This window comes from Euprymna scolopes, chromosome 40, assembly GCF_053919585.1.
Source record: "Euprymna scolopes isolate OS-2025 chromosome 40, ASM5391958v1, whole genome shotgun sequence".
In the NCBI taxonomy this organism is placed as follows: Eukaryota; Metazoa; Mollusca; class Cephalopoda; order Sepiida; family Sepiolidae; genus Euprymna; species Euprymna scolopes.
Window position 1 is genome coordinate 22,210,861 of NC_136521.1, and position 21,671 is coordinate 22,232,531.

Here is a 21,671-nt window from a genome sequence, read left to right on the forward strand (position 1 = left end):
AGTAATAAGAATAAGCAATAAGAATAAGTAATAAGAATAAGTAATAAGATAAAGCAATAAGAATAAGCAATAAGTAATAAGAATAAGTAATAAGATAAAGCAATAAGAATAAGTAATAAGAATAAGTAATAAGATAAAGCAATAAGAATAAGCAATAAGTAATAAGCAATAAGTAATAAGAATAAGTAATAAGAATAAGTAATAAGAATAAGTAATAAGAATAAGTAATAAGATAAAGCAATAAGAATAAGCAATAAGTAATAAGAATAAGTAATAAGATAAAGCAATAAGAATAAGTAATAAGAATAAGTAATAAGAATAAGTAATAAGAATAAGCAATAAGAATAAGTAATAAGAATAAGCAATAAGAATAAGCAATAAGAATAAGTAATAAGAATAAGCAATAAGAATAAGTAATAAGAATAAGGAATAAGTAATAAGAATAAGCAATAAGAATTAGAAATAAGAATAAGCAATAAGTAATTAGAATAAGTAATAAGAATAAGCAATAAGTAATAAGAATAAGTAATAACAATAAACAATAAGAATAAGCAATAAGAATAAGTAATAAGAATAAGCAATAAGTAATAAGAATAAGTAATAAGTAATGAGAATAAGTAATAAGAATAAGCAATAAGAATAAGTAATGAGAATAAGCAATAAGTAATAAGAATAAGTAATAAGAATAAGTAATGAGAATAAGTAATAAGTAATAAGAATAAGCAATAAGAATAAGTAATAAGAATAAGCAATACGAATAAGTAATAAGAATAAGTAATAAGAATAAGTAATAAGAATAAGCAATAAGTAATAACAATAAACAATAAGAATAAGTAATAAGAATAAGTAATAAGAATAAGTAATAAGAAAAAACAATAAGAATAAGTAATAAGAATAAGTAATAAGAATAAGCAATAAGAATAAGTAATAAGAATAAGCAATAAGTAATAAGCAATAAGTAATAAGAATAAGCAATAAGTAATAAGAATAAGCAATAAGAATTAGTAATAAGAATAAGCAATAAGTAATAACAATAAACAATAAGAATAAGTAATAAGAATAAGCAATAAGTAATAACAATAAACAATAAGAATAAGTAATAAGAATAAGTAATAAGAATAAGCAATAAGAATAAGCAATAAGTAATAACAATAAACAATAAGAATAAGTAATAAGAATAAGCAATAAGTAATAACAATAAACAATAAGAATAAGTAATAAGAATAAGTAATAAGAATAAGTAATAAGAAAAAACAATAAGAATAAGTAATAAGAATAAGCAATAAGAATAAGTAATAAGAATAAGCAATAAGAATAAGTAATAAGAATAAGCAATAAGTAATAAGAATAAGTAATAAGAATAAGTAATAAGAATAAGTAATGAGAATAAGTAATAAGAATAAGTAATAAGAATAAGCAATAAGTAATAAGAATAAGCAATAAGAATAAGTAATAAGAATAAGTAATAAGAATAAGTAATAAGTAATAAGAATAAGTAATAAGAAAAAACAATAAGAATAAGTAATAAGAATAAGCAATAAGCAATAAGAATAAGTAATAAGAATAAGCAATAAGAATAAGTAATAAGAATAAGCAATAAGTAATAAGAATAAGCAATAAGAATAAGTAATAAGAATAAGTAATAAGAATAAGTAATAAGAATAAGTAATAAGAATAAGTAATAAGAATAAGTAATGAGAATAAGTAATAAGCAATAAGTAATAAGAATAAGTAATAAGAATAAGCAATAAGAATAAGTAATAAGAATAAGCAATAAGTAATAAGAATAAGTAATAAGAATAAGTAATGAGAATAAGTAATAAGAATAAGTAATAAGAATAAGAAATAAAAATAAGTAATAATAATAAGCAATAAGTAATAAGAAAGTAATAAGAATAAGCAATAAGAATGGGTAATAAGTAATAAGAATAAGTAATAAGAATAAGTCATAAGAATAAGTAATAAGAATAAGTAATAAGAATAAGCAATAAGAATAAGTAATAAGAATAAGCAATAAGAATAAGTAATAAGAATAAGTAATAAGAATAAGCAATAAGAATATGTAATAAGAATAAGCAATAAGAATATGTAAAATAAGAATAAGTAATAAGAATAAGCAATAAGAATAAGCAATAAGAATAAGCAATAAGAATAAGTAATAAGAATAAGAATTAGTAATAAGAATAAGAAGAAGCAATAAGTAATAAGAATAAGCAATAAGAATAACAATAAGTAATAAGAATAAGCAATAAGAATAAGTAATAAGAATAAGCAATAAGTAATAAGAATAAGCAATAAGAATAAGTAATAAGAATAAGCAATAAGAATAAGCAATAAGAATAAGTAATAAGAATAAGCAATAAGAATAAGTAATAAGAATAAGTAATAAGAATAAGTAATAAGAATAAGCAATAAGTAATAAGAATAAGCAATAAGAATAAGCAATAAGAATAAGCAATAAGAATAAGTAATAAGAATAAGCAATAAGCAATAAGAATAAGTAATAAGAATAAGTAATAAGAATAAGCAATAAGAATAAGTAATAAGAATAAGTAATAAGAATAAGCAATAAGCAATAAGAATAAGCAATAAGAATAAGCAATAAGAATAAGCAATAAGAATAAGCAATAAGAAATAAGAATAAGCAATAAGTAATAAGAATAAGCAATAAGAATAAGCAATAAGTAATAACAATAAGCAATAAGAATAAGTAATAAGAATAAGTAATAAGAATAAGCAATAAGTAATAAGAATAAGTAATAAGTAATAAGAATAAGCAATAAGAATAAGTAATAAGAATAAGTAATAAGAATAAGCAATAAGAATAAGCAATAAGTAATAAGAATAAGCAATAAGTAATAAGAATAAGCAATAAGTAGTAAGAATTAGCAATAAGAATAAGCAATAAGAATAAGTAATAAGAATAAGCAATAAGTAATAAGAATAAGTAATAAGAATAAGCAATAAGAATAAGCAATAAGAATAATAAGAATAAGTAATAAGAATAAGTAATAAGAATAAGTAATAAGAATAAACAATAAGTAATAAGAATAAGCAATAAGTAATAAGAATAAGCAATAAGAATAAGTAATAAGAATAAGTAATAAGAATAAGTAATAAGAATAAGCAATAAGTAATAAGAATAAACAATAACCAATAAGAATAAGGAATAAGAATAAGTAATAGGAATAAGCAATAAGATTAAGCAATAAGAATATGTAATAAGAATAAGTAATAAGAATAAGCAATTAGAATAAGCAATAAGTAATAAGAATAAGTAATAAGAATAAGCAATAAGAATAAGTAATAAGAATAAGCAATAAGAATAAGTAATAAGAATAAGTAATAAGAATATGTAATAAGAATAAGAATAAGCAATAAGAATAAGCAATAAGTATAAGCAATAAGAATAAGTAATAAGAATAAGTAATAAGAATAAGCAATAAGAATATGTAATAAGAATAAGCAATAAGAATAAGCAATAAGTATAAGCAATAAGAATAAGTAATAAGAATAAGCAATAAGAATAAGTAATAAGAATAAGTAATAAGTAATAAGAATAAGTGATAAGAATAAGGAATAAGTAATAAGAATAAGTAATAAGAATAAGCAATAAGAATAAGTAATAAGAATAAGCAATAAGAATAAGCATAAGTAATAAGAATAAGTAATAAGAATAAGCAATAAGAATAAGCAATAAGAATAAGTAATAAGAATAAGTAATAAGAATAAGTAATAAGAATATGTAATAAGAATAAGTAATAAGAATAAGTAATAAGAATAAGCAATAAGAATAAGCAATAAGAATAAGCAATAAGCAATAAGTAATAAGAATAAGTAATAAGAATAAGTAATGAGAATAAGTAATAAGAATAAGTAATAAGAATAAGCAATAAGTAATAAGAATAAGCAATAAGAATAAGTAATAAGAATAAGTAATAAGTAATAAGAATAAGTAATAAGTAATAAGAATAAGTAATAAGAAAAAACAATAAGAATAAGTAATAAGAATAAGCAATAAGCAATAAGAATAAGTAATAAGAATAAGCAATAAGAATAAGTAATAAGAATAAGCAATAAGTAATAAGAATAAGTAATAAGAATAAGCAATAAGAATAAGTAATAAGAATAAGTAATAAGAATAAGTAATAAGAATAAGTAATAAGAATAAGCAATAAGTAATAAGAATAAGTAATAAGAATAAGTAATGAGAATAAGTAATAAGCAATAAGTAATAAGAATAAGTAATAAGAATAAGCAATAAGAATAAGTAATAAGAATAAGCAATAAGTAATAAGAATAAGTAATAAGAATAAGTAATGAGAATAAGTAATAAGAATAAGTAATAAGAATAAGAAATAAAAATAAGTAATAATAATAAGCAATAAGTAATAAGAAAGTAATAAGAATAAGCAATAAGAATGGGTAATAAGTAATAAGAATAAGTAATAAGAATAAGTCATAAGAATAAGTAATAAGAATAAGTAATAAGAATAAGCAATAAGAATAAGTAATAAGAATAAGCAATAAGAATAAGTAATAAGAATAAGCAATAAGAATAAGTAATAAGAATAAGTAATAAGAATAAGCAATAAGAATATGTAATAAGAATAAGCAATAAGAATATGTAAAATAAGAATAAGTAATAAGAATAAGCAATAAGAATAAGCAATAAGAATAAGCAATAAGAATAAGTAATAAGAATAAGAATTAGTAATAAGAATAAGAAGAAGCAATAAGTAATAAGAATAAGCAATAAGAATAACAATAAGTAATAAGAATAAGCAATAAGAATAAGTAATAAGAATAAGCAATAAGTAATAAGAATAAGCAATAAGAATAAGTAATAAGAATAAGCAATAAGAATAAGCAATAAGAATAAGTAATAAGAATAAGTAATAAGAATAAGTAATAAGAATAAGCAATAAGTAATAAGAATAAGCAATAAGAATAAGCAATAAGAATAAGCAATAAGAATAAGTAATAAGAATAAGCAATAAGCAATAAGAATAAGTAATAAGAATAAGTAATAAGAATAAGTAATAAGAATAAGTAATAAGAATAAGCAATAAGAATAAGCAATAAGAATAAGCAATAAGAATAAGCAATAAGTAATAAGAATAAGCAATAAGTAATAAGAATAAGCAATAAGAATAAGCAATAAGTAATAACAATAAGCAATAAGAATAAGTAATAAGAATAAGTAATAAGAATAAGCAATAAGTAATAAGAATAAGTAATAAGAATAAGCAATAAGAATAAGTAATAAGAATAAGTAATAAGAATAAGCAATAAGTAATAAGAATAAGCAATAAGAATAAGCAATAAGTAATAAGAATAAGCAATAAGTAATAAGAATAAGCAATAAGTAGTAAGAATTAGCAATAAGAATAAGCAATAAGAATAAGTAATAAGAATAAGCAATAAGTAATAAGAATAAGCAATAAGAATAAGCAATAGGAATAATAAGAATAAGTAATAAGAATAAGTAATAAGAATAAGTAATAAGAATAAACAATAAGTAATAAGAATAAGCAATAAGTAATAAGAATAAGCAATAAGAATAAGTAATAAGAATAAGTAATAAGAATAAGTAATAAGAATAAGCAATAAGTAATAAGAATAAACAATAACCAATAAGAATAAGGAATAAGAATAAGTAATAGGAATAAGCAATAAGATTAAGCAATAAGAATATGTAATAAGAATAAGTAATAAGAATAAGCAATTAGAATAAGCAATAAGTAATAAGAATAAGTAATAAGAATAAGCAATAAGAATAAGTAATAAGAATAAGCAATAAGAATAAGTAATAAGAATAAGTAATAAGAATATGTAATAAGAATAAGAATAAGCAATAAGAATAAGCAATAAGTATAAGCAATAAGAATAAGTAATAAGAATAAGTAATAAGAATAAGCAATAAGAATATGTAATAAGAATAAGAATAAGCAATACGAATAAGCAATAAGTATAAGCAATAAGAATAAGTAATAAGAATAAGTAATAAGAATAAGCAATAAGAATAAGTAATAAGAATAAGTAATAAGTAATAAGAATAAGTGATAAGAATAAGTAATAAGAATAAGTAATAAGAATAAGCAATAAGAATAAGTAATAAGAATAAGCAATAAGAATAAGCATAAGTAATAAGAATAAGCAATAAGAATAAGCAATAAGAATAAGCAATAAGAATAAGTAATAAGAATAAGTAATAAGAATAAGTAATAAGAATATGTAATAAGAATAAGCAATAAGAATAAGTAATAAGAATAAGCATAAGTAATAAGAATAAGTAATAAGAATAAGCAATAAGAATAAGCAATAAGAATAAGTAATAAGAATAAGTAATAAGAATAAGTAATAAGAATATGTAATAAGAATAAGCAATAAGAATAAGCAATAAGTATAAGCAATAAGAATAAGTAATAAGAATAAGTAATAAGAATAAGCAATAAGAATATGTAATAAGAATAAGCAATAAGAATAAGTAATAAGTATATGTAATAAGAATAAGCAATAAGAATAAGCAATAGGAATAAGTAATAAGAATAAGTAATAAGAATAAGTAATAAGAATAAGCAATAAGAATAAGCAATAAGAATAAGCAATAAGAATATGTAATAAGAATAAGAATAAGCAATAAGAATAAGCAATAAGTATAAGTAATAAGAATAAGTAATAAGAATAAGCAATAAGAATAAGCAATAAGAATAAGTAATAAGAATAAGCAATAAGAATATGTAATAAGAATAAGCAATAAGAATAAGCAATAAGTATAAGCAATAAGAATAAGTAATAAGAATAAGCAATAAGTATAAGTAATAAGAATAAGTAATAAGAATAAGTAATAAGAATAAGCAATAAGAATAAGCAATAAGAATAAGTAATAAGAATAAGTAATAAGAATAGGTAATAAGAATAAACAATAAGCAATAAGTAATAAGAATAAGGAATAAGAATAAGGAATAAGAATAAGCAATAAGAATAAATAATAAGAAATAATAAGTAATAATAATAAGTAATAAGAAAAAGTATTATTCAATAAATAATTGCATGCAAAAAAGATTATTTTCAACCTAAAACTGCATCATGTGCACATAGACAGTCAGTGAAAAATTACAAAATTAAAAAATAGTGCTAAATTCTTAATGACTCATTAAAAATTTAATTTTTAATTTTCTTGTCAAAGAAAAAACATTGGCAAAAAATTTATAAAAAGAACCAGTTTTTATTCAACTTAAATAACAAAAAGTGTTTATTAATTTGTCTTTTTTAAAAACAATTTTTACTTCAAATTTATTTCATCAAATTTCATATTTAATCCAATCAATGATTTTTTTTTTTATTGAATACTAATATCATATAGGTAATCTTGAAGACATCTAATTTGAATTTCACAGCTGTTATGCTCTCTCTCTCTCTCTCCCCCTTTCTAATAAGAGATTTCTGACAATTGAAACTTAGCATGGCATAACGGATAAAGTACATTAGTTGTGACACACTTTTGGAGGTTGAAGGTTCAATCTTCCAATTTCAGTGTAGGTGATACAATGAATACAATTGTAAATTACTGAAAACTTCTACCTGGTCATGGTTAATAGAACAAGAGCATGCTAACTCATAGATCTCTATCTTAATAAAACTAGCATGCTGGGTAAATTGATGAAGTTAAGATGAAGTTCTGAGTTCAACTCCTGTCTGAGGATGCAAAATTAATTTATTTTTAAATTGTTGTCAATTTTTTTTATTTTTTAATGGAATCAGATGAAAAAAAAAATTTTTTTAAGAGAATACAAAATATTTTTTATATTTATTTATAACATAAAGAATATTTGTTTCGTGGAAAAAAAACCCGTATTTTGCTCATGTAAATTATTAGTAAAAGTAAAAAGTTTTCCGGGTTGGGATAATTAGTTATTAATAATAAAAAAATTAATTTGGATTACTTTTGTCAGTTTTCAACTTTTGTCTTACTTGACTTAATCATTAAAGGATCTACACACACTTTTTGGATATACAATTCTATATTTTGTTCAGTGTTTCGCCAATCTTTCCATATTTAGCAAAAGTAGCTCTACATTGCTGCAAATGTGATCAAGTCAGCGCTTTGAATGTACAGTACATATTGCTTTCAAGACCTCTTCCGCTAACTTGGCTTGGTTCATTCTTTTTCTTTTTTATTTTTTTTGATGATATCATTTCAAAAGCTAAAAGATTTTTGTTTTTTAATTTGGGTTATTCTACAACAATCCAAGCATATTTTACTGACTATGTTTCTCAAACATTTCAGAAGATCATCCTACAATCATCCTGTGACTTTAATATCCAAGACTCAAAAGCATATATAGCAATCCAAAAAATCTTCTCTGTTCCAGATAATTTTCTTTAGTCTACAAACAAAATGGAAGCTGATACAATCCTTTTTTTCACATTGTTTACTTTGTTTTGTTTTATTGTTGTCTTTTATTTCAGTACTTCTATAGTCTAGCCTCCATGGGGAATTCATTTTAGTGGTTTTGTTTTCCATTTAGGCGTTGGCAACTGTGAATGAACAGAAACGTCAGTTGCAACATCGATGTCAGCTCCTTCAAACAGCAAAACTTGAAAAGAACCGAGCATATGAAATTCTCTCATTCTATAATATTGAGATTCCGGAAGAAGATAAGGTAAGAAATTTGGATCATTTCAAGAAATTCTTCGAACTTTCTGTCTTTTTAATTATCAAAATATTTTCTTTCTTTTTTTGTATTTCCATAGAATCAGTAAATCACACTTTATTTTGAAATAACATTTTCAACGTTAAACATTTTGAGCATTAAATATTTTATCATTAAATATTTTCATCGTTAAATATTTCTAGGATTAAATATTTTCATATGTTCAAACATTTCCATTATTAAACATTTCCATTGTTAAATATTTTCACCATTAAACATTTTCATCATTAAACATTTCCATCGTTAAATATTTTCATCGTTAAATATTTTCATCATTAAATATTTTCATCATTAAATATTTTCAGCATTAAACATTTTCATCATTAAACATTTTCATCATTAAATATTTTCATCATTAAATATTTTCAGTGTTAAATATTTTCATCCATAAATTCAATGGGTTTGTAGCAGTTATATGATTTTCTTTTGTATTTATATGCAATATCCTGCACAGTGATTAGTTTGATTAGTTAAAGCAGATGTGTATAAACTTACGTAAAAATTCAAACGCTTTCATTTTCTAATTTCCGCTCAGACACTTGGCACACAAATATGCTTTAGTTCTAACTGAGATGCAGATCTGACAAGATACTGTATTGCCTTCCTCATCTCTTGCCAGGACTTGACAGGAGGTGAGGTGCAAATTCATGTCAGAAAGCAACAGACCTTGACACAATTATATTCATATATTTATATACATTGGCCGAACAAACTTGTTTTACTGTCTCACATTCTTGTTTTACTAGTTCCTCTTGATTCCTGCTCTGTTTCACAAAATTGTTAAATAAAGTTGATTCAATTGTTAAGAAAGTAGTATTCTATATCAATCTCTAGTGACTCTTCTTCTTCTTCTTCTTCTTCATATCAAGCAAAGTCAGATAAATACAGATGCAACTATAAAATGGTTATCTCCAGTCTTTGGTGAAAATTGCATCAGACCGATCAACTCTACAGTTTTCTTGTCGTTTTAAATTATTTTGAATTATTTGGATTACTATTCTCATCTTGGTTGTTATTTTCACAATGTTTCGGATGATTTAATATCTGACCTTCTTCAGATGCAGCTTTTTAAACCGAAGAACTTATATAAAATTTCTAATTCAATGTTCTTATTCTGTCAGGCATTATCAGGTAAAATGTTATTTTTAGTTATTGTTGTCTTTAGTAATGATTCAACTTTCACTCTTCATAAGACTGCCGCTCAAAACTGATTGTTAATCAACACCTTCAATTGTTGCACATCTGGATAAGATTAGATTTAATTTTTCGAAATTTATACAAGAATTGTGCACATGAAATAAAAGTTTGCTTAGAAATTTCATAGATTTATGAAAAGTTTGCCATAAAGATTCTCATGTTTGAAAAAATGTATTGGAAAAAGGTTAAAGATTACATTGATTAAAACATTGTTAAAAAAATGTTGATGGTGGTGATGGTGGTGGTGAAAATAGTTGTCTGAATAAATATAAATAATCCTCAGAAATTCTAAAACATTTCAATTTGTTAAAAACTATTTATATTCAAGAATATTTTTGGCATGAAAATAAAAATTAAACTCATTAGTGACACATTGCATTTTGAAAATGGTTTAAATCAACGCACTGAAAATCAAGAAAATTAAACAATTGAATTCCACCATGATGATTAATGTCAGATGATAACTAGCAATATTAGTTTGGTTAATTAATATTAATATTAACTTATGTTACAGAATAAAACAAAAATTTATTCATTAAATGTTTTGTAATTTAACAACTACTTTAAAAAAAAAAATGACAGATTTTTATAGTTGGTGCAGAAACCAACCTGACTTTAAAATCAAACTGGGAGAAAGCATTAATGGTAGAAATTTGTCAGTGTTTATTACAGAGTTGCATGAATAGGAGTTCCTTCTGAAGTTTGAACTTATAAGGGCTGTTCCGAGAGTTTAAAGTCTCCTATTTTTTAACTAAAAACTTAAACCTTATTTAAAGCAAGCGACTCTTTTGTTCTCCAGAATTTGTTTTTCTACATAGTCCTCGCTATTCTCAATGCACTTTTGCCAACCTCTTTTGATGTTTCATGCGTAAAAGTCCAGAACGCAATTTGCCTCTCACATTTCTGTTGCCACTCTAAACTCGACAAACTCTTCTCTTAAATCTGCTGACATCAACTGCATCAGCTTTGTAAACATTTAACTGATGAATGTTGGTTATTCAAATTTTTTTTTCAATTTAACCGATGCTGATGAATGTTGGTCATTACAATTTTTTTTTTAAATTTAACCGATGCTGATGAATGTTGGTCATCAAAATTTTTTTTTCAATTTAACTGATGCTGATGAATGTTGGTTATTCAAATTTTTTTTTCAATTTAACCGATGCTGATGAATGTTGGTCATTCAAATTTTTTTTCAATTTAACCGATGCTGATGAATGTTGGTCATTCAAATTTTTTTTCGCATGTAGGAATTCAAAGCTACATATCTGCTTCTGATAGACATCCATGACAGGGTTGCTTTTTTATACTCTTGTACCATCAATATCTGCAACAGAGATGAAACTTTCAGGTCACAAATATATCAGTTAATAGCATGATAACAATGCAATTTGCAACCCCCTCTAATCCATTCAGATAGAATAAAAAAATAGGATCCACTACTTTTGGAACATCCCTTGTACATTCTAACCTTATTATGGCTCCAAAAATTTTCCATAGATTGTTGTTCCATACAAATTAATTATGGAAGCAATATATCAAATGACGGGTAAACATACTTTTGACTGTGAAGTGTAGAGTAATCATTTTTTTTAGAGTTTGTGAGCCATGCTAAAACCAACTTTTCATCGGCATCTTCATGCACTTTACATGAACAATAGAAGATGCTGATGTGGTTAACCAATTAGATTGCTGCAGAGGACAATTTTCAATAGCAAAATGAGTAAATTTTAAAATTCATTAAAGTGTTGAAATGTAACACAATGTAAAAAAATGTTTTTCATTTTCACTCCTAAACTTAAACTCTAAAAATATGTAAAAAATTGTCTTTTTATTTATCAACCTAACCCTAACCCCAACCTAGTAAGTTCAGTTTAAAAACAATGCAAGTAAAAAAAAAATTTCTTGTAAAAAAAAAAAAAAAAAAAAATGTAACAGTTGTTTCATTATATTATTTTGTCCAGAAATGAATATTTTTCCATAAAATTTTACATACAATGAGTGTTTTTTTCTATTTGATAGTTTTGCTTTGTTTTAATTTCGTATCTTCTGACTGTTTACAAAAACAATCAGAAAAAGCCAACATAAGTCAGTTTTAGCATGGGTCACAAACTGTAGTAGCATTTTCAGTTTTGTCATTTGAAACGGACAATTTTTTTTTTTATTACATTTTCACCCTAAACAAGGCACATTGCCACTTTGGTGTAGGGGGCTACTATCAGGGGCAAAAACTACTGTGGTACTATGTAGGGATTTGGGCAGCAAGATGTCGGTTCACGTTACACTCAAACTTCTGCACGTCAGTACAGTTGGGGAAGTAGGGACCTGCAATGGAATTCCAAAGTCTAGAGGTTCTGGGGAAGAAACTACTGGAGTAGAAAGATCTTTTACATCTAGGGATCTCTACTGTGTGGGGGTGGGATTTAGCTGCCTATCGGGTTTGTCGAAGGTGTTTATGTCGTGGGGGCACAAGTGTTTGCAGTTCGTCATTAAAATACTTGTAGAACAGGCAGAGGGATGCAACATTTCATCGATGGGATAGAGGCTGAAGCTTAGATGCCAGTTCAGGGCCTATCAGATTGGCGACTCTCCTTTGAACCTTGTCTAGGAGCAAGAGACTAGTAGCAGTTGCATCAGCCCAAATATGACAGCAATACTCCATACATGGGCGAATGGTGGCCTTATAGAGGTACAGGATACTTTCGGATGTTAGTAGTTTTCTAGCACGGTAGAGAGAGCCTACCTTCTTCGCAGCGGCCCTGGCAATGCTTTCAATGTAATTGTTCGAACTCATGTTTCCTGTGAACGTTAGGCCAAGCAGTTTGAAAGATGTACTCTCAGATAAAGAGTCGTTGGCCATTGCTATTGGTGATAGAGAAGGTTTCTTGTAATTATTGAAGGAAACAAGTTTAGTCTTGGTGGCATTGAACGTGACCATCCATTTTTGTCCCAATTCCACTACAGATTGGAGGTCATCCTCTAGTGTTTCTGCCATTTCTTGAGATATGTGTTCATTTTTTTTCCTGTCATACCTGTTATAGAGTGTAGTGTCATCAGCATATATACCCATCTCAGAGGCAATTTTGTCGGGTAGGTCATTTATGAATATTAGGAACAATAGAGGTCCAAGGATAGACCCTTGAGGCACTCCCGCATTTATATCATATTGTTCAGATGTATGACCGTCGAGGACAACCTGGATTTTTCTCTTATCTAAGAAGGATTTAATTATGTTAAGTATTCTATCAGTGATACCGTATGATCTAATTTTCCTGAGGAGACCCTTATGCCATACCCTGTCAAAAACCTTAGATATATCTAGAGCTACTGCTCTGCTCTCCCCCGCTTTGTCCAGTGAATGATATATATTTTCAGAGATTACAGTTAGGATGTCTGCTTTGGAATGGGCTTGTCTAAATCCATATTGTTGGTCAGTCAGAAGTTTAGCATCTGTAAGGTGATGAACTAGAGCATGGTTAATTAAGGTCTCAAATATTTTGGCGAAAAGTGGGAGGAGGCTAATGGGGCGATAATTTAATGGGTCAGTTCTTTCACCAGAATTCTTGAATACTGGTACCACAGAAGCAGTTTTCCACCAGCCCGGAAAGCAAGATTCATTAAGGCATTTGTTTTAGAGTTTGGAGAGAACTGGAGCTACTTCGGCTGAGCACTTTTTTAATAGCACAGCTGGGATGAGATCAGGTTCACATGCTTTTGAAGTGTCTGTCAGAATCCTTACGGCAGAGTGGGAGATATCTAGGCATGTTAAAGTAGTTAGAGGGGATGGAGGAGTGTAGGTTAGACTCACTTAGTGCTAAGATATCCGGGGTATTTGTTAGGAGAAATGCTTCAACATCAGCTAAATTAGTTCTAAGCCCACGGATGTTCGTGAATGCAAGCCTCAGAGGGAGGATGCAAGTTGGATTTGTTTGTTTGACAATTTGAAATTTTAGTTTTATTTATAAAACTGTGAAACCTATTGCTTATAAGGAATTGATGGCAAATAAGACAAATAATAAAGGTTAAATTATTGAAACAAAATAAATCAGACGACTGTTTTCATATTGTGTGTTATTCTCACAGTGTAATCTCCTACCCTTTTCAGATGTATCTTGTTAAACTCAGGAATCTTTCTGCTAAACTTGAAAGTCTATATGGAATTTTGAATGAAACTTTTTATTTAATCCATGCAATCTTACACAAGAAACTGTGGTCTAACAAATAAAAGTACTGAGTAAAATTCAGATCTTCTTGAGGTTGATGGTTCAATCCTCAGTGAGGACAGTACTAGGATTCTGATTGCGAATTACTTAAGACTTCTGCTGGTCATAGCTAATGGAATAAAAGCATGCTACTTGTGTGAATTAAAGAAAGGTTTGCAAATTCTGGACGGATTGCACATGATGATTTCCCTTTATTGGTAAAAAATAAAATGTACTTTTAGATTTCTTAAACATCAGTTAAAAAATGAAATATGATTTATTGTCTGTATATGTTTTTAATTTTTACAGCTTTCCTTTGGTAATTTGGAAATAAATGATGATACGGAGAAACTCCTTTCATTGGAAGAACAAAATGCAAATCTGCGAACACTGATTAAAGAAATGCGTCAGGAAATGTCTGAAATTGAGAAAACGCAGCCCGTTTCACTTGAAAGAAATGCCAACAGCCAAAACACTGACAAACGGATTCCAAGTGTTGCAGAAGGTTATTTTTTTTTTTTTTGTCTACTAACAAAGAAACCCAGTTTTATCTGGAAACGTTTTTCTTTCGTTACATTCCTCTTTATTTTTATGATGGGGGAGGGGCTCTGAAATATGATACAAAAAAAATAATGCAAAAAAGAAAAATAAAAAATCAATGTAAATAAAATAGAAATAAAATTTCTTTTCTTTTCTAATTCCTTTTAAAATCTGCCGTTTCCTTTTTCTGCATTATGACACTTCCATCTCATAAACAAAAAAGGAAAAGAAAAGCTAATTGATAATTTATATCATTTGAATTTTTTACTTGGATATTATTCTCACAATGTTTTGGCCAGTGTATCCTCTGACCTTTAGGTGTGTCTTGTCAAACTCGTTAATGAAACCTGAGCAGCTTCACAAATATTTGTGTGCTGTCAGCTTATATTGCTGCCATAACATGTTGTTTTTTGCTTTTTTGCTTCTGTTTCTTTTTTTCACCAAGGTGTGGAGTGGTGTCAGTTTATGGAATTTTTGATAGTTTCTGTTTCTTAGGTTTTGTATTATTTATTATTATTATTTAATTTACATAAAATGGATAAAAATAAAATTACTTAAAAACTACAATAATTATAATAAACCTAGCAAAAACATTATAATATGGCCATGTCAACCAACAAAAAAATTACAAAAAATAATCCACATAATACAAAACCAAACTAAACAACACACATTAACCAATAACACCAATAAACCGAAACACCATGCCAGAAAACATAAAAAAAGGCATAGAGATACCTTGTGGTTTAACCCTCCATACTCTAAGAATGTTAAAACAAACATAGCCAGAGAATTTTTCAAAATATTAGAAAATAACTTCAAAGTCCCCCACAAATACAGTAAAATATTTAACAAAAACACTATGAAAATATCTTATTCAACAATGCCAAACTTAAATCAACAAATAATTAGTAACAACAATAAAAAAATTAGTAAAATACAAATATACAAACTATGACAAGCTGTAACTGTAGAAACAAAAACACCTGTAAAATCTACAACTGCACAGTAACAAAAATCCCAAATATAAATTCTAATAATAACAACCATATTAATCCGTTGACACAGACTAACACCAACACACTAACACCCCCATTAACCTATCAAACAATTTAGTACAATTAAACGTCTTGCATAACAATACCACTGTTAATCAAGCTGAAAGCAACTATTAAAACTCTATTAAACAAAATGTGATGCACTTTGGATCTACTTCTTGACCTATAAAACACGATCCTTAAGAAATCAAACAACATTAACAAAATATATTTGGCATCTCAAAGATATGAGTATCCCTTTTAACATAAAATGGAAAATACTAGAATCTTTTAAAACCCAGTGACAAATTCTGCACTCTTTGTAGATTTGAATTCCTGGCTATATTAAAATTTAGTGACAATAAGTCAACATGTTTAAACTGAAAAGATGAAATATTCTCAGGATGCATACATAGACGATGGATGAAGTTTTACAAATTTAAACCACCATAAAGAAATATTAAAGGGATATGTATCATTATAATTATTAATAATAATATTATTATAAATATGATTATTATTATTACTATTTTACTTATTTTGCTAGTATTAATACAATTATTATTATTATTAACATTATCATTATTTTTTATGGATATATTTTTTTTATATATTTATATATTATATTTTTTATTATCATAACTATAACTAAAATACGACTACCACCACAATAAATAAATATTTCATCCCTATAATAATTACAAATATATTAAATACCAATTTAAAGTTATCTCCCTTTGATCATCAAAAGATTTTATTTTATTTTTCACAAAAAATAACAGTTATCTCCCTTGGATTTTAAATTAGCGTCCAATAATTAGACGGTTGAACATTTCATTAACCCAGCGTTTTAAATTTAAAATAATTATTTCAACTATTCGTCGCCAAAATCCAACATGCCCACATATGCACTGACGTACTTTAAAACAAATTTTATAATGAAAATCAATAAGGTATTTAATTTTCTTTTTTCTAATTTTAATTTTCTCCTACTTTTTCTATTTTATCAACGTAAAATTTACAACCTTTTTCTTATGTTTTAAATATTTTCAGAACTATCCGCCTTTCTTACTAAAAAAATGCTAGTCTATTTTGATGTCTTAAACTTCTTCCCTCCTCCTCTTTTTTTTGAGGAGATCATATTCGAAAACATAAGTATTTGTCAATTATCGTCAATGCTTATTCTCAATTTTAATAAAATGAATATCGTTTCTGAATTTGATTTTGTTTGTTTTTCCTTTTCAAACTGATTCAAAATTTACAATTATTAAATGATTACACTCACTCAATATTAATATAGCTCTAGTATAACTATACCTATTGAGCTTATTATATATCGACATTACTATGAGCACTGTTCTTTTAAAATATAAATACATTAAAATAAACTTTGCTTTTTAGACTCCAGGTCTAATTCCCTCTATAATATATATATATATATATATAATATTCATTTGTTACTGTTTATGATCTTGCCTAATGGTTTCCATCCATTTTTTGGGGCGCCCAGCTTTCTTTTTGCTGTCCAATGTTAGGTCTCCACAAATGTTGATATAGCTTTTGCTTCTTTCAACGTACCTAAACCAGCAAAGAAAGTTTGACCTTATTAAAACATCAAATGTTGAGATGGCCATTTTCTCAAATAGAGAGTCTGATCTAATGTTCTGTATCTGGTCTTTACATTGCATATCTATCATTGCCCTGTCATCATACAACATCACACTGCTTATGCAACTATGATAGACCTTACCCCTGGTAATAATTGAAATGTTAAGATGAACTTTCTTCAAGCTGTTTTGGTTCTGATGATCGGATTTAGTTTGCATCCACCTCCAGCACTCAGCATTTCGTCTTAGCAAAATGAAATCTATCATTTCCAGTGTGTCCTTGCCTATTTTAAATTCAGTGTAAGAATGCTACTTAACTAGTGACAACACTGTATCACATTGCTCCTAACCCCTTTCTACATACCATACCAGAGTCTTTCAAAGACTGGTATTCTGGGCTGCTGATCATCTCCTTTGTCTTTCAAGTACCTTTGCTTCCATGTTTTTTCCATACTTTCAACTCGTTCATTGTCTCTGTTTATATATATATATATATATATATATATATATACACACACACACACACATATATATATATATATATATATATATATATATATATATATATATATATATATATATATGTTTTATGTTTATTATTACACTACACTAAATACTCAATAAATTGATAAAATTTGGAAATTAAAAAAAAATTAATGATCAAATAACAATGATCATTGGATTCTTTAGAAAGATTGTATTTAATCTTGTTACAAATAAATTTGTTGCAAATAAATTTGTTACAAATAAAATAACATGAAATGTTGTCTTTGCTTTTTATGTCTGGTGTGAATGTCGAGCACACAGCATTATTGTAAAACCTTTTTATATAAAATTTATACCACCATTGGATTTCTTGTAGAGACCTTGAAAAAATCTGTCTTTGATTTTGGTATTGGTTTTTATTTATAATTGCATTCTTAGTCAAAGAGACATAGACAAATATGCAGAAAAATGTTCTTGACGTATGAAAATAAATTATCTATTTTTTAAAAATTTTCTTTTTTGGATTTGTCACTTAGAATATATAAGTTCTTTGGAAACGGCATTAAAAGAATCAAAGAAAGAGAATCGGCTGATGAAATTGAACATTCCCCACGCAGAGAAAAATGCCCCGCCTGAAGTCAATAAGCCTGGTGAATTGAATCTCCATCAAATTGAGAATACATTTATCCAGACACACATCCAGTCACTTAATAAAACTTTAGGTAAGTTCAGACGCAACCACTGATTCTACAAATATTGTTGACTTTACTTGAAAAGTTAGAAAGAAGTTGCTTATAGTATCAACAACATTGATGCATCGTAGTCTAGGGTAATGGTGCTTTCACAATCTAAGATGGTGTGGATGATGCATCTGCATGGGATTGAATTGGGGGGGGGGGTCTAATTTAAATCTTCAAGTATCAGCTTAAGATTAAAATTCGATGCAATAAAGAAATATTACATTCCATAGATTTCAACAAAATGTGGATGAAATTTGTGCACAAAAAATTGTTCTCTGCTTAAGCAAGGCCTGTTTGAATCCAACTCAGGTAAATTAGATATTTGCCTCTTAGCTTTTGATTGGGTCTTCTTCTAGTTTTATTTTTTGACTAGTACCTGGTCAGCAACAAAAAAGGAAACCGGTTTTCATCAAACGGAAATGGAATCATGTCATCTTTTCTAGGGCAACAATTTTATCGTTCTACCCGGTATAAGTTGAGGATCAAGAATAAGTGGAGTAATCTTGGTAAAGGAGTGACGCCCTTGCCTATATCTGTTAATATAAATGGAGACATTTTGTTTTATGTGAAAGTTATCAAATCAATTTCAACCTCATAACAACATATAAAAATGATAACTTTTTTTTAGCAATTGTATACAAAGAATAATTTACAATAATTTGTATTGATATGAAATCACATATAAAACAGTTTGAGTTGATGTTAAAGAGAAAGCAAACCTGAATTCTAAAATGTCATATTCCCGATTGAACCAAATGAAAAAATATAAAATAGTGCTTATAAGAGAAAGAGGGATAGGAATATAGATAGATAGATAGAGAGAGAGAGAGAGAGAGAAGGATGCATCGATTTTATTGTTTGCATTGGTTTCCCTGATAATTTTCTAGTCAGAATTGTTTCTAAAAAGACATTGGGTACTTACAGGAGGGACCACAAGAAGGTTGCACAACATCTTCAGTGAAAGTGATTCTTGTGGAACAAACTGGATTTGAACTTGAAATACTCAGGTCACCAGACCGTGTCTTTAACCACTAGACCGGCATCACCTCCCAGTTAGAGACAGTGAAATAGAGAGATCACTAGTTGAGCTGATTTCTAATAAAACAAGATGAAAAAAAAAAAGAATTATCATTCTATTATTACTTATAATCTACATTATATGACATATTAAGATTGATGTCCCATTGATAGAATCAAACCAAACATTAATAAAGGAAACAGCATATTTAAGAGGTTGAACTACAACAAGAGTTATCTGCACTTGTTTAATCAATAAGCTCTAAGATGGCGCCAGTATGCCTCATGCGTTTTACATGATGGGAAATTAATAAAAGTGACCATATTTTAAAATTTAATCAAGAAAGATTCAAACGATGACGATCAACATAATTATTTATAAATTCATTAAATTTTAATTAATATTTTATTGGCGTTAGGTTGTGTAATTTTAATTAATATTTTATTGGCATTAGGTTGTGTAATTTTAATTAATATTTTATTGGCGTTAGGTTGTGTAATTCGAATAGAGAATCCAGTAGGGACTATTACAACAATATCTTAGCTGCATTACTAATTTAAAAGCATACATGTATTCTGGCATGCATCCGATGCTAGCTTCAAATAGCATAGTAGTATTGCTTTATATATGGAGAGACGATAAAATTGGGATACAGAAAATAATGAGGTGGAGGGGAGAATGTACTGGTATTCAGGATAGCGTGGTAGTGGAGGGAAAACGCTATATATATATATATATATATATATATATATATATATATATATATATATATACCTATTTACTATGCCTCCCCACGGGACAGAGTTAGACACCAGGGTCGTTTTTTAACGTGGAGAAAAGGTACAAAAATAAAAATTGTCTCAGTCGTGAAGGATTTCCCCTCCACCGAAAGAGAACAAGAAACAGAAGTGCAGCATCTGAAGAACAAATACTACACTTTGATGACAAAAAATCTATATTCTAAATTCCAAAATGTTGTTCATCTTACTGTTTATTTATTTCAGCATGTTAAGATGAGTATATATATATATATATATATATATATATATATATATATATATATATATATATATATATATATACTAGCAAAAGTACCCATCATTGACTGGGTTCAAAAACAGCCTATGGAAAATGGACTCTGATTTATGAAAGTATGATAGTTTATGAAAAGGAAGGGTTGTAAAGAGATAGCTACGAATTTGGGGGTATCAAAACCAAAGAAAAATATGATGAAAGTAAAAATGAAATAGATAAACCCCATAATTTATTATACCATACCTGTTCACACTGAAACACTTATCACAATATTTTGTGGATCTAACCTTGTTAAACTTTGTGACATATTTCCATTCTTTGGAGGTCAGGTGTCAACGAACACCCCATAATTTTATTATACCATATTTCTTCAAACTGAAACATAATTATCAAAGTATACTTACACAGATAGATATTAAAAGTCTTTATTAAAGTTTGTGCCTATTCCAGTCTATGGAGGCCAGGCGTGAACGCAGACTCCACAATTTTATTATACCATCCCTATTTAAGTTAAAACATACTTATCAAAGTATTCTTATGTACATCTATATCAAAAACACTTGTAAACGTTTTTTTTTTTAATTTTTTATTTCCATAGTTTGTGGACCAGGCGCAAACGTAGACCCCACAATTTTAATGAACCACTGTTCTGCCAGATCAAACATACCTATTCCTGTGTCTTGATACATTTTCCATCATTATATGTAATCAGTTTTTTAAAATAGTCAACCATATAGGAGCCTATTCGTGACCAGACATACACACACACACACACATTCAGCTTTATTTAATTATTAAAATAATTTAATTATTATAGTAAAAAAATAATTATAAAAAATATATATATATATATATATATATAACCTTAAATTCGTCGGATTCCACTGGATACGACAGGTGTTCTTTTGATCGTACATTGTCCCATCACAAGTTGGCCTGTTGATCGTCTTCACCCACTGTGTTTTCATGGTGGGGCGCTTTGCCTCTCGATCGAATCGTCTCCTACCCTGTTTAGGTAGTCTCCGGGTACATCAATCACTCTGCTGGTTCTTGCGGTTTTCTGCAAAATGAAAAGTCCTCACCACAAAC

The 21,671-nt window shown here is 26.9% G+C and overlaps 1 protein-coding gene across 4 annotated transcripts in view; it reads left to right on the forward strand.

Moving 5' to 3' along the window:
* The window catches only part of LOC145265423 (coiled-coil domain-containing protein 57-like), a 146,831-nt gene that overhangs the window by 76,090 nt on the left and 49,070 nt on the right, over positions 1-21,671 (forward strand). For 3 of the 4 annotated variants that reach the window (XM_080121253.1, XM_080121251.1, XM_080121252.1), the window contains 3 exons: positions 8,535-8,669; positions 14,429-14,624; positions 18,326-18,511. In XM_080121253.1, coding sequence (XP_079977379.1) covers positions 8,535-8,669; positions 14,429-14,624; positions 18,326-18,511 — 517 coding nt within the window. The remainder of the gene's footprint in view (positions 1-8,534; positions 8,670-14,428; positions 14,625-18,325; positions 18,512-21,671) is intronic. The other variant, XM_080121254.1, reaches the window with a different exon arrangement.